The sequence below is a fragment of the Myotis myotis genome, unplaced genomic scaffold (genome assembly GCF_014108235.1).
Source record: "Myotis myotis isolate mMyoMyo1 unplaced genomic scaffold, mMyoMyo1.p scaffold_m19_p_18, whole genome shotgun sequence".
NCBI classification, from domain to species: domain Eukaryota; kingdom Metazoa; phylum Chordata; class Mammalia; order Chiroptera; family Vespertilionidae; genus Myotis; species Myotis myotis.
Window position 1 is genome coordinate 22,968,480 of NW_023416322.1, and position 14,472 is coordinate 22,982,951.

Genomic DNA, 14,472 nt, shown 5'->3' on the forward strand with positions numbered 1-14,472 from the left:
GCTTGGTACCTGCTGGGGTCCCCATGACCTCTGCCCTCAGCATGGAATCTGGCACTTACTCTCTCCGTATTTTGTGTACATCAGCAAATGTGAAAAGCCCTATCGATCAGTCTTGGAGTGGAGCTGAGATAGTGTTCTTCCATCCCCTCCATGGATGGACTGGCAGGGATCCAGCAGCTTCCTGTGCCCTCCCTCTGTTGCCTCTGCCTCCTTCCTTCCACACACCTTTATCCTCCCTCCCACTTGCCTGGGGTCACACTACCTATACAGTATTAATCTATGAGCTTTTGCCTCAGGCTCTCTGTTTTTAGGAAACATGGGTAAAGACAACGAATATTATAACTAAAATTAATCTGGGAGGTATTCTATTCAAAGGCTTTCATTTTATAGAAGAAAAACCTGAAACCTCATGGGGCAAAGGTAAAGTGATTGACTCAATCCACTTTCTCCAGGTGCTGGGCTCAGTATTCATCAATATCACACACACATGTATGCAGGTGTATATGCCTATACACATGCAAGTGTGCCTGAGTATATACTCGCTTATATATGTATGTATAGAAAGTATTTGTCTTGTCGCCCTTCTCAGAAATAGCAGACAAGATCTACAATCTCTTCAATGGCTACACCAGCGGGAAGGAACAGCAGACGGCCTACAACACCCTCCTGGACCTGGGCTCCCCCACCCTTCACCGAGTCCTTTACCACTACAACCAGCACTACGAGAGTTTTGGAGAGTTCACCTGGAGGTGTGAGGATGAATTGGGACCCAGGTAATCAGTCAACTTCAGTGCCTCTTTTTCCCCATTTTTTAATTAAAGTTATTGGTGTGACATTAGTTAATAGGATCATATAGATTTCGTGTAGATTTCTATGTTACAAGGTCTGTGTATTGCACTGTGTGCCCACCCCCAAAGTCAAATCTTCTCCCGTATGTTAGGGCCCCCACTACTCCCTTCCCTCTGGTAACCACCACACTACTATTTGTGTTAACAGGTTTCAGTTTTATATCCGACATATGAGTGAAATCATATGTTCTTTAGCTTTGCCTTATTTCACTTAGCATAATATTCATAAGATCCATCCATGTTGCTGCAAATGGCCTTCCTTCATCCTTTCTTATGGCTAAGTAGTAGTCCATTGTGTATATGTACTACATCATCTTTATACAGTCCTCTATAGCAGGACACTTTGGTTGTTTCCATGTCTTGGCCACCAGGAATGCTGCTGCAATGAACTTAGGGATGCCTGTATCTTTGTGAGTACATGTTTTCAAGTTTTTTGTATATATACCCAGGAGAGGGATTGCTGGGTCGTATGGTACCTCTATTCTTAATTTTTTAAGGAATCCCCAGACTGCTTTCCATAGTGGTTGTAGCAGTCTACATTCCCACTAGCAGTGAACGAGGATTACCCTTTCTCCATAACCTCTCCAACACTTGTTTTTGCTCGTCTTGTTCATGGTAGGCACTCTAACAGGTGGGAGGTGGTATCCCATTGTAGTGTTGATTTGCACTTCCTCAGTTGCTAGTGAGGTTGAACATCTATTGGCTGTTCATATGTCTACTTGGGAGAAGTATTTTCAGGTCTTCTGCCACTTTTTGATTGGGTTTTTGTTTGATATTGAGTTCTTTATATATTTTGGAAATTAAATCTTTGTCAGAGCTATTGTTTGCAAATATCATCTCCCATCTGGTTGGCTGCCTCTTTGTGTTGTTGTCAGTGTCTTTTGCTGTGCAGAAGCTTTTTATTTTTATATAGTCATATTCTTTTATTTTTACCTTTACTTCCCTTGCCTTTGGGGTCAAGTTCATAAAATTTTCTCTATAACCAAGGTTCGTAAGTTTAGTACCTACATTTTCTTCTATGTAACTTACTAGAGGCCCAGTGCACAAATTCATGCACCAGTGGGGTCCCTCAGCCTGGCCTGTGGGATCAGGCTGAAACCGGCTCTCCGACATCCCCCGAGGGGTCCTGGATTGGAAGAGGGTGCAGGCCAGGCCGAGGGACCCCACCAGTGCACAACTGGGGCCGGGGAGGAACCGCAGGAGGGCTCCAGGGTGTGTCTGGCCTGTCTCGCTCATTCCTGATCAGATGGACTCCAGCAGTAAGCTAACCTACTGGTCGGCACATCTTCCCTCTGGTGGTCAGTACATGTCATAGTGAGTGGTCTTAGCATATCATTAAGCATATTACACTTTGATTGGTTGAATGGCTGACCAGACACTTAATTAGGCTTTTATTTAGGTCTTTGATCCATTTTGAATTAATTTTTATACATGGGGACAAATTTAATCCAGTTTCATTTGTTTGAATATGACTTTTCAGTTTTCCCAGCACCATTTATTGAAGAGACTATCTGTACTCCATTGTATGTGTCTGGCTCCTTTGTCAAAAATTACTTGTCCATATACATGCAGTTTTATAGCTGTTCTTTTCCATTGATCTGTGTGTCTGTTTCTCTGCTAATCCCATGCTATTTTGATTATCGTAGCTCTGAAGTATAATTTGAAGTCAGGTAGCTTGATGTCTTCTTATTGGAGATATATATATATATATATACAGTTCCTGATTAGGGAACATAAATGTCACAATTTGAACAGCACGAACATTTCCTTTATCATCTTGATTTCCAAGGGCATTTGGATTGCCAGTTTCTCTCTTGTAACTTGAGTCAGAAGGAAAACTGTTTAATGAAGTGAGCAGGGGAAGAAACACGGATCGCACTGTGCAGTAAGACCTACTGCGGACTATACACTCTTTTCCCAAAACTTCCCTCCCAGGAGACCCTTTAAGTAGTTTTTCAAGGCTCAGTAAGATTTGAAAATAATGTGTAGTTTCATTGGCTTGTGGAAAATAAAGTTTTAACTCTTTGGTGTCATGGATCTCAGGGAGAACCACAGGAAAGAAAAAGTTTTGTTTTTCTTGCCTTGAGGTACATCAATCCACTTTGGAGTCATTTGTGGGAATGATTAAAAAGGGGTCTGTTGGATACCTACTTCCTGTGAGCAAGCAGAAAGAATTCCTTTACTTCAATCCAATTCATGGAAGATTTCAGGTGGAGCCAAGGGTTGAAATACTTTAGTAACAACACTGATTGCATTGCTAGTAAGAAAGAAGACCACAGGCTCTGAGATAGTCAAGGGCAGACCCACATTAATTACTATTTTTTTTTTAAAGTGAGCAGTGAAAGTAGCTGCAAAGATTCAGGGGGTAAGTAAACCCATTTGTTGCAAAGGATGGCTATGGCATGTTTATTTCTTAAAGATAATAGAGATGCTGCTCCTCCCTCTTCCTTCCCTCCCCTTTCCTCCAACTCAGGACATGCAGCAAGATAGATTAAGAGGATGGGCCGCCGAAGTCCCTATTGATTATTTTTGGAAAGCTTGCTTGGCCAAACTGCAGAGAAAGCCCATCTACATAAGATGGTATTTTGTCAGCAGGTGGGGGGTCAGATTTCCTCTGACCCACCATTGAAGTTGGAGCAAATGTGACTGCCCTTCCAGTGACCTCTCACTGTCTTAGATCCTTGACTGTGCTGCTGGGGCTCAAAATCTTTCCTCCTGTGTCCTCTCCGCCCCTCTCTCAGTGTGCCCTCCTAGGAATGTGGTGAGCTCACCCCTCGTGATGCTCATGGCCAGGAATGAAATGAATGCAATTACTGTTCTTTGAAAGCTCGTTCTAAATGGCGTGCGGAAGCTTCGTTTTCTGGAAGGAATTGTTGACTAAATGGGAAGGGATGATTTATCACCTGAGACGTTAGCCTAGTGGTTGATAAGGACTACAAGAGTTTGCGTTGAGCTTCCCAGAACAGCATTGTCCAGCTTGTTCAAATGGACCCTTTCTCATGGTCTCTGGTCACTCAGTCTCTGGAGAACACAGTGAGTGAAGGATTCCTGCTCCTTCACACATCCTGAGTGTTTAGAGTCAACGCCAGCAAGCTATCAGGTAGCTCCCATCTCTGATACACACCAGTGAGATAGCGGGTGGGAGGGCCATTTCCCCAAGCTACATGCACAGGCGATCATACTCTGTCCTTGGCCCAGAGGCATCACTCCTTTCCAGTGTGGGAAGGCCTGCTCCTTTCTCTTCCAGGGATCTGCAAACAGCTCAGGTGCCTCTATCACCTCCTCTGCCCACCTTGATTGAGGCTCAATGGCAATGACCTCCTTCCTCTCTGAGGGAGATGGCAGAAGGGAGCATGAACTCCCTGCAGGTTAATTAGGTGATGTGTGCCCCTGAAAGTCCGCACATTCCACAAGAATGACCCTGTGCCAGCGTGCGCGAAGGCCTTATTGACCTCGTCCGTACCACAATCAATCACCTCCATACCACATAGCTAATTCCATTTGCTATCCCCACAAGATCACTGTTTCAGCTGCTTCTACTCAGTGCAGAAATAGCATTGAAAAGAGAACTATTCAGACAAATACCTTATTTGCCATCTAATGATAAATTACTGACTAAAGAAAACTGATTTGATGTCTTTCAAAACTGACAGCTCTATGATTTTAAAAGGGCAGACATTCCCACCAAATATATTAGCAGTTTCCTCTGCATTTTGTGTCCCTGTCTGCCCCACTTTGCCCCAGCCATGCTATTACTGGTATTTCATTCATTTGCTTGACAAATATCTATGGAGAGCCCCTGTTCTAAGTGCCAAGGACAGAGCAGTAAGCAAACCAGGCCAGGCTCTGTCCCTCGGAGTGTACAGCATCACACTGCTTGCCTTCCTGTCTTCCACTCTTTCTAATCTCCATGCTTGTCCCCTAGGAAAGCTGGCCTCATCCTTTCCCAGCTTGGGGACCTCAGCAGCTGGTGCAACGGACTCCTGCAGGAACCCAAGATAAGCTTGCGGCGTGGCTCCCTCCGGTATCTGGGCTGCCGCTACAGCGAGATCAAGCCCTATGGACTTGACTGGTCAGCGCTGAGCCAGGACCTCAGGAAGACGTGTGAGGAGCAGACCCTTAGCGTCCCCTACAACGATTATGGAGACAGCAAAGACATCTAGCACCACGAAGCCAGAGAGAAGCAGGAGAGAGGAGGACATCTGGGTAGGTTTGTGGGTTTTTAGTATTTTTTAATGGAACATTAAAACCTCCACAGGTGACATCTAACCCAGGGAGAAACCGACCCTTGCTGCCTGCAGGATTTCTTCACTATGTTCTCCATCTGCATGACCAGGACACAACCTGCCAGCCAGCGGCCTCATGCAGCGCCATTTCAAGTTTAGGGGATTTCGTTGGGGCTTGTTTTGCAATTGATTTGTTGATTTTTCCCCCATGGGGTTCATCCAGGAAGGGCCAGTACCACCATCAGTGTTTAGTGAACTGAAGTAATTACCCATCACAAAAAACTTCTGCCCCCCACCTCGTCCGTACCACAGTCATTATGTTGTTGCTAGTAGCTTTGCAAATCATTTCTCTGGACACATAGGAAAGAGGCATCTTCTTCCCCCACCTGGTTGCCAGGAGGGCACCTGAGTGTTGGCACGGGCAACAGTGGGGGCCTAGCCTTCCAGAAGGCACTTTGCAGGTGACCAGTGACGGCCGCAGCTGTCCCCACACACTCAGCTACCCTGCCCTTGACCAGGGTCCTCGTTTAGAAACATGAAAGGTCATGGAGAAGGTGTAAGGCCAGCCACAGAGCGGTGCTGATCTCTTCTAAACAGTAATAACAGACCACATTCACTGAGTGAGTACTAGGCGCCAGACATTGCTCTCGGTACTTTACATGTCACCAAATTCTCACAACAGGCCCCCTCCCCCCAGTGTTATTCTGAGCTCCTTTTCAGTGATGAGGAAACTGAGGCAAAGAGAGGGTACGCACCTTGTCCCAAATACCGCCTCTGGTCTGCCTGGATGGCAATGTGAGTTCAGGCTGGCACGCTCCAGAACAAGGCGCTTACCCCGCCAGCGTTGTGCTCAGTGTTGTCTGGGCAGTAGCTGTGAAATCCAGGGGTTCTGGCCCAGAGAGCCTCCCCCTTTCCCACTCCTTGAGGTGTAGATGCGCCCACCATGGGCAGGCAGGGGAGCCCAATGCACCCTTAACTCTGTAGCTAGAACACCTTTGGGACCACGGGGTCCCCACCCATGCTGGGAGTGAAGACTGGGCTACGGCTGCGACCTCAGGTCGCTCTCACCCACCCCCCCCTCCTCAAGATCCACAGGTTCATCGCACACAATGGACTGTACCTGCCTCAGAGACCCCCGGCCCAGAGCAAAGGCCTGCAGGAAACTCGGCCATCCAACGCAGGGCTCAGCTAAGACGCCTCAGGGGAAAGTTTCTCACCAGGAGGAAGATGCCTGGGCAGTGGGTCACCAACCAATGGGGTGGCGAGGGAAGGCCACCTTCGCAGCTGCCACTGCGTTCTGTCCTTTATTCAAGTTTGAGCAGAAAACCAGGTCCACGCAGCAGCGGGAGGCTCCAAGGCTGTCCCTAGTGGTGGGCAAGGTAAGGGCAGGGAGTGACACCCAGCTTGTTTATTAATCTTTGCTCTTCCTGTCTGGGACCCATCCTTCTCCTCCCTTCCTTCCCCAGGATTCTCTTCCTCCTTGTGTCCCCCTCGCTGCACCAGGCATGTGCACACACATATACACCCACCCACACTACACTTATACACATACATCCCTCCCCTCCCCCCAATAGCTGGGTTCCATCTACTTTCACGTTAAAAGTAAGGACTTGAATGGAGGGTTTGTGCCCTAGAGAGACACGTCGATCACACCCTGATGACATTCCCAAAATGTGTCCGGAGGAACTCACCTGCCTAGAGAGGGTGATGGTACCGGGCCAGTATTCAGCCTCTAGTTTCCAAGCTGCCAAACAAGTCTTAAGGGAGTTGGTCCTGCCCACCAACACTCACCCAGCCTGGTGTCCCCATGAATGGACACCGTGAGAGCTGAAACCTTTCCGAGTGTGCAGTCATTTCCTACGGAATTTGGTCTGTTATTTTTAGTTAACCGCATTTCTTGATATTCAAATGTTCTATTAAAAAAATGTGTGTGAAAACCCCCTACTTTACTACTGTAGAAGGAAGAAAGAATATGATTGACCCACTTCAGGTATAGCAGTATTGTTTAAAAGAGAATTATTGTACGATTACTAAAAATGGAACTAAATAATAAAGCTGTTAGTAAGTGTCCATTTGTGTGGGTGTTACCTTGTGTCTTTAAATAATTGGTGTCTGGTTGGACCAACTGGGGAATCATTCGTTTTAAATGTTAGGTTCCAAATACATAGGTCTTATCACCTGTCATCCGAACTAGAAAAAAAAAAAGATTTTAACAGCAAATTATTGCTACCTAGTGATGATTCTCACTTTTTCTCCTCCACCTTCTCCAAATAAGCTGTTACACCCATGACACACTGGTGGGTAAGATGAGCTTGTTCTCCATCGCAGAGCGGGCACTTTATGGGGAAAGTCGACATGGAAGCCTTCATTACAAAGAACTCCAAACACTCAAGCTCTTTTTTCTCTCTACAATGTAACTATAAATAGATGTCATCTCACCGCCACTCCCTTTATCTTTCACGACCAGATGTGAGTGTCTGCACACTTAGTAGGCCCCTTGCAAAGTAATGATGAGCCTTCTAGTCTTTGCAAGCAGGAACGACTATTAAAAGAAGATGAAGACTGGCAGTTTTAAAACATGGCTATACACTCTTTGACATCTCCCATTTGAAAGCATGTTCTGTGGGCTCTCTTCCTGAATCTGGGCAGGTTTGTGACTATTTTAACCACAGATTATGATAGAAATGACACTATGTGACTTCCACCTCTGAGTCATAAAAGGCCTTGGGACATCCACCTTCTCTGGAATTCTTACTCTTGGATTCCTGTGTTATCACGAAAGAAATCTCAGGCTACCATGCTGGAGAGGTCATGTGTGAGCACTTTAGGCCAAGGTCACATGTGAGCGCGTTGGGCCCAGCCTTCCAGACATTCCTCCTGAGGCACCTGACACATGGACGGAGCATCTCAGACCCTCTGCCAGATGCACACCATCCAGCAACCTCTATCAATGTCTCATGAAAGAGCAGACTCACCCTGCCAACACCAACAGATTCCTGACCCTAAAAGTTAGACATCATCATAAATAAAATGGTTATTAATGTTTATGATCTACATGGCACATGAGCTGAACAGCAACATTTCACTGAACAAGTTTTCTGTCTGTTGTTTTGTTTTGTCTTGTGATGATGGGAGGGGGTGCCTTACATGCAGCAAAAATGACCAAGAAGACACAGCCATCTTTACATGCCCAGGTCTTGCACTCAAGGCTCCTGTGACATGAGTTTACTGGCATTCGTGGAGAAGGGGCACCTCCCTTGTCTGATTCCACTGAGTGTGGATGCAGACTGGCATAGGAGTCACAGTAGTCCAAGTACACCCCTCCTCCCACTCTGTCGTCTGGTCATATCCTCAGACAGACCATCCCAGCCACTGAGATGTCTACACACTGAGAGAACCCTACCACACCCACGGAGCTGTTGTGTCTGTGCCATGGTAACCCTTACCGAGAAGGTCAGTCTCACACGCTTCAGACCTCTCTAGACCTTCCAGACAGTCTCTCTTGGGTACCAAACAGGGGAAGATGTTTTGATCTTCACTCTGTAGGCTCTCTGTCCCTTGGCAACACAAGAGGGATCTGAGGAGGCCCACAATAGAGGTGTTGGTGATGGAACTGACGGAGCAGGCAGGGAGAGGGGACCATAAAGGGAGGGTATTTGGTTGCCACAGCAATACCAGCAAACACTCAAAGGGGAGGGTGTGGCCCAGGATTTAACGAAGTGCCACTGGGTTTGAGCAGCAACTGGAATGTCTGAGTGTAGCTGCATTCCTCCCCACAGAGCCGGGCCAGGCCACCAGCAGGGGCTGCCGGGACCTCTCAGGAATGCTCCGGGTGAAGACAGGCTTGGAAAGACAAGCAGGCCTCAGGTGTGGACTCTCTGACCCCCCAGCCACAGAACAGGGCCTCCCAGAAGGAATTTGGAAAACTCCACAAAGAGTCAAAGCAGACTTGATCTACAAATCATTGCCACCCCCCCGAGCCAAACACTGACCCTGACAGTCTTCAGGGTATGAGCAGGCACTTGAAAAGTTCTTCCCTGCAAATGCTCACCTCTGGCTTTCCCTTGCTGTCTGCCTTCTCCACAGAATCCTCACAGTGGGGATGGACCTGAGTGTGAAAACCCTCACAGGCTGACCGAACAGAAGACAGGTTTGTGTACATATTAGCAACAGGAACGTGTGTGGCAGTAGGCTGGAGAGGCAGGTCTGGAAAGATGCTGGAACAAGAGAGGCAAGACCACAGACATGGAGCACACAAAAGCCTGAGGTCAAGGCAGGGTCTGTGTCGGATGCCCAGTAGTTAGATGAGGCTTCCGCTAGCCAGGAGATGAACCAAAACCCCAAGAAGAATGCCCTAGTGAGGCACCTGCTAGCCAGTTATCCATGAGGAAGGTGGCCTGCAGCTCCCCCTAGAGCAGTGGTTCTCAACCTTGGCTGCACATTAGAATCACCTGGGAATCTTTTTAAAATCCTGGTTCCTGGGCCTCATCCTCCGGAAATTCTGTTTCTTTGTTATGAGGTGGGGCCACATAGTAACAAAGAAACAATTTCCAGAGGATGAGGCCCAGAAATCAGGATTTTAAAAAGATTCCCAGGTGATTCTAATGTGCAGCCAAGGTTGAGAACCACTGCCCTAGAGGCTGGAAAACATATCTTGGGAATCTGACCTGGCCTTCTGACCCAGGTCCTCAGACTCAGCCCTTCTCTAAACTCAACTCTCTTCTGTCTCATTTCCCCTTCCCCTGAGCATCAACTAAGGAGGCAATTCTTATCTGAGAAACAGCATGAAGGGAAGCTGGGAACACGTGAGATTTTAAGTGCTAATTAGGGTGATTTGGACACTTCATTGGGAAAGGAAGGAAATTCATTCACGAATATGGATTATTATTTCTTGAGCTCTAGCTGTGCTATGGAAAGGAACTCACATGAACACTTTACAGGCCAAGTGCTTCCAAGGGTCACTAAAGTGACCCCACTGAATGCTCAGAACAACCCTGCAGATATAAGCGTATCCCCACTTTACAAACAGGCTCTCAGAGACCCAGTCACCAGCCAACACCCTCCTGAGCTGGAAGTCTACACTAGGTCTTGAGTCTGAAGCCTGTACTCTCTCAATGAGGAAGCATGATACAAAAGCGCCTGAAATGCCTACTGAAGTTCACTTTGGGAGACGAGTTGAAATACATGGAAGTCTCAGTACCACCAGGAACTTCATTTATATCTGGAGGGAACCGTGCTACCCTCCCTAAGCCACAGCCATGGCCTGGGGTCCTCTTTACCTCATTAAGGTACAGTGCCTAGCTCTAAAGTCGTATGGGTGGGTATAGATTGCTTGTTAATGAGCATGCTACCCAGACAGAGCCCTGGGACACGCTTGGACATTAACAAGACCCTCTAAGATTGTGGATCAGTTACATTGTCTTGCTGACAGTTTCTTCTTTAACTAAAACTTTTTAAAAATCTCTTCCCTTAATACTTGGAATCACATTCCAACTAATTTGGGGCTTTAAACTGGCACACAGCATGGCTTTAAATGAAATTATATTTAAAACACAGCCAAAGGTTCAGAGAACATTTAATTGCATGTGAGCGTGTGTGTGTGTGGGGGGGGGGGGGGGCGAGGGAGAGGGAGAAGGGGAGGGAGATCAAGTTCATTAGAATATCTCAAAATTTAAGCCAGAAAGTGCACAAAAAGCCAGCATATCACCATCCCTACTGCTCCAGCTCCATGGTAGACACCTCACATTCACTATGCATTGGAGTGGGGAATTAATCCATTTTACAGATGCTAAAATTTAGTCTTAAGCCATTAAGTAACTTGCTCAGGATCACCTGACTTTATCTCAAGTCAGGTTGTCTCTTAGAGTCTCTATCTCATCTGATCGACACTATTTCTTTCCAACCCATGTGGAATACACATCTAAAAACCGAAATGTGCCTATTTGTTAACCGGGCTAAAGCACACCTCAGCATAAAGTTGACCCCTGAATTAAACCCAGTCTCCTGTGTTGGCCCAGTATCATCATCACTTCTTGGACTATTGTTAAAGAACCAGTCAAAGAATAAAGGTCAGGTGTCCACAGGTCCACCCACCCATCCCCAATACAACATGCTTTTTTTTCTTCTTCTTTGGTTTTCACATCCATAAAAATGTAGGTTGGGATTCAACTCAGCAAAATTCAAGGTTTTGTCTAGGCAGGGCCAGAGATCTAACGGGTGAGAGTGTGTTTCCAGGCCCCCGTGTGGGGATGTGAAGTATTGGCTTGCCTGAGGCCACCTGGTCCAAGGGGTAAACATGGCCAAAAATCCAACCTGTGTTACACTTCTCAAGCCATGGTCTCTGATGAAGGGGGGCTGGTTTCTACTTCAAAAGGCACCAAGTGGCCTCATGGAGCCCTGAGCTCACCTGACTTCGAAGAGTTTACAGTTGACTAGGGGGAAGACAAGAACACATGGAACCAAACATCAATCAACTAGATCGAGTATCCTAGGAGAGGACAGGAAGTGCTCAGGGACACAGTAACATTTTCAAGAACAGCTTCATGACAATGAAGAACACGAGAAGGGGCCGAAGAAGTGAGCAGGTTTTGGCAGATGGAGACAGGGAAGGCACTCCAGGGTAAGGCAGGAGGTTAGGGGATGTGCCCCAAGACGGGGAAGAGGTGCTTGTTCAGAGGCAGTGGCAGGTCAGTGCTGGGAATGGTCTGGCCAATGAGGACATGCAGAGTCTGTGGACTCGGTTCCCTGAGTCACAGGTGGCTCGAAGGGAGCTGTGCTTTAGAAGGAATGATGTGGACTCAGTGTGCTGGTGGCGGGGGAGGGGGGAGCATGCAAGAGGCAGGGGTGTGGACCTTGCTTGCCCATGTTACCACGGTCTATTGAGGGGTTGATGCAGCCTGAGCCAGGGGAGAGCAGGGAAAATGGAGGAGAATGATGGGTGTGAGAGGTATGGAGATGCAGAGGGTTATGTGCAAGCATAAAGCAACTGGTGGCTGAGGAGACCCTCCCTCTGATCCCACTCTGCCCTCAACTCCTCCCTCCCGCCTTCTGCCCCAGAGCTGGCCTGGGTGCACCTCCACACATGCACCCAGCTCTCTCCCACCTCAAACCTGCTGCTCTCTGTGCTGGCTTACTCAGCCAGAAGCTATCACTGGCACCCTCTCACTTTCTGCACGTCTCCCAGAAGCATACAGGGACCTTCCCATATAAACTAGCACCTCCCCACACCTGGCCACGCCTCACCCCTTAGCCACACCTTATTTTTCATTTTTTCATGGCCTCTTAACCAGCAGACGTATATTACTGGGCATATTATTTGTCCCTTTAACCTCTTTCAAGCTCTATGAAGACAGAGACTTGGTTTAGTTCACTGAGGAGGTGCTCAATAAATATTCATCAAATGAAACAATGACATTATCAGCTATATGGGTATTTTCTGCTTCGCTAAAGTAAGAGAAGTCCAGATAGAAATTGTACAGCTCTGGGGCACAGTGGGTTCGTTAATGCTAGGGACTTGAGATTAGGCAGGACGACCCACAGAAGGAAACACTACAGTGAACGATTCGACCTTTCAGAGACTCGAGCCGAGGACCCCACAAAATAAAGAGGAAAAACAGAGGCTCATTGGCAAGGAGCTGAATGTAGAAAATCACTCACACCTCAAGGTGCACTGGCCATCAGAATAGACTCTGACCAGAAAGTGTGCCTTCGAGTCTAGGTAGGCTCACACCAGGGCAGACTTGAAAATAACCATTATTTTTTAACCTCAATCTTACCTGTTCCAGACCCAAATACCCAAGGCACATACATACGCGTAGAGGCTCTGTGAGCGTGGACCATGGTGACATAAGATTCGCACCTCCTCCATGGCCAAGCTCCCTTTTTTCCTGAGCCAACCACTGGGTGAGCCAGTGAGATGCCCCAAAGCCAGCCCCAGAGATGCCCTGGAGCTGTTTACTGGTGTAAGTGGGACCTTCCCACTGCCCTCCTGCCCAGCCGGAGACCCTCACCATCTGGTTGGCCAGAACCTGACCAGGGCATCTCCAGCTGACCATGACTCAGCCTGTCATTTCAGGTTGTCAGTCCGTGGAAACGAGCCCCCGTCTCTCCAGGACTGTCCCTGGGGAAGCTGTTCGGGAGAAGCCAGCTTTGCCAGATGGCTCCGGCCAGCTGGCCGAAGTGGCATCTGCTTATACTCAGGGCCTGGCATAGGCTGCGGGCTGGTAGGGAGCTCCCAAAGGCTCACTCTCAGCTGTCCTGCCCTCAGTTACCAAAAATGCCGCAAGGACACCCAGGAGCACCTTGGAACACAAGCAGGCGAAGACATGTCACCTTCCCATTTCAGTCCGTTTGCGCTGGGCCTCGTGGGCGGCACATCATGTCGTGGGAAGCAAGCGTATTCCACATCCCATATGGGACCGAAAACTGGGACTCCCACCCAACCTGCACTTAGTTGTATGAACTTACATTTCTCAGTAACCTGTCACTCAGTGTCCTCATCTGCAAAATGGGGGAAAACAACATAAAAACACAAACCTCTTCTTGCTCTGCCTAATTCATGGGTAGCATAAAGCATACGAAAGCACTCTGAACCATAAAGAAAATGCCAGGTAATACTCTTTTTACTCTCAAATGTTTACGTTAGTCAACTCCCTGCCAAGGCCCGAGCTCGCACTCTCACCTACCTATTCCTCAGTGCTCCCCAAAGGGCTCCCAGGGGGCTGAGTGATCCCCAGCTGCCGGGCAGCCCAGAGGCTCAGCACGCCATCCCCAGCTACAAAAGCCTCCTCTGTGAGCCAAACACTGGGCATGTGAAATTTCCAGCTATTACCTGGCTCTCAAACCAATTGTCTAAAAAACCAGCCATGCACCCGCCCTTTCTTCAAAAGCCAGCTCCTCCTGGCTCCTTTCCTGCCGTGACCACCTTCATGGGTGCGGGAGCTTCTTGCAGTGGCATCACCTTGAGGTTTCCCCCACGGCCCCTTACACAGCCTGTTACTCACCGTTCTCTTTCCTTCTCACATCTTGGCATCTCACAGAACCAGGCCTGACCCTCAGTCCAGTCATGGCACCTAAAGGAACATTCTTCAGCAGCCTGACCTGGTGTCCTTGTCTATGAATGAGGACATGGAAGTTGAGGATCTTTGTGAGGATTCAATAAGACTGCGTTTGCCAAGAGCACAGCACACGTAAGCTGGCTGCTACTTCCAGCTCAGCTGGGTGGCCCACTGACGTCCAGTGACACACAGCCATTTCCCATCCTACCGCTGTACCGTCAACCCTTCTCTTCCCATGGCCCAGACTCTCCCCTGCTCCCTTTTCTGCTGCTAAGATCACATGCATCCTTCACACGCCATCCTTCAGACGCTACCTACCTTGGCATCAGGAGTGAGGCCCAC

The 14,472-nt window shown here is 48.1% G+C and overlaps 1 protein-coding gene across 2 annotated transcripts in view; it reads left to right on the forward strand.

Moving 5' to 3' along the window:
- The window catches only part of ASTN1 (astrotactin 1), a 285,725-nt gene extending 278,581 nt beyond the window's left edge, over nucleotides 1-7,144 (forward strand). For both annotated transcript variants that reach the window (XM_036344655.1, XM_036344656.1), the window contains exons 22-23: nucleotides 590-773; nucleotides 4,774-7,144. In XM_036344655.1, the coding sequence (XP_036200548.1) occupies nucleotides 590-773; nucleotides 4,774-5,011 (422 nt within the window). In that variant the 3' untranslated portion in view covers nucleotides 5,012-7,144. The remainder of the gene's footprint in view (nucleotides 1-589; nucleotides 774-4,773) is intronic.
- The last annotated feature ends 7,328 nt before the right edge of the window (nucleotides 7,145-14,472 follow it).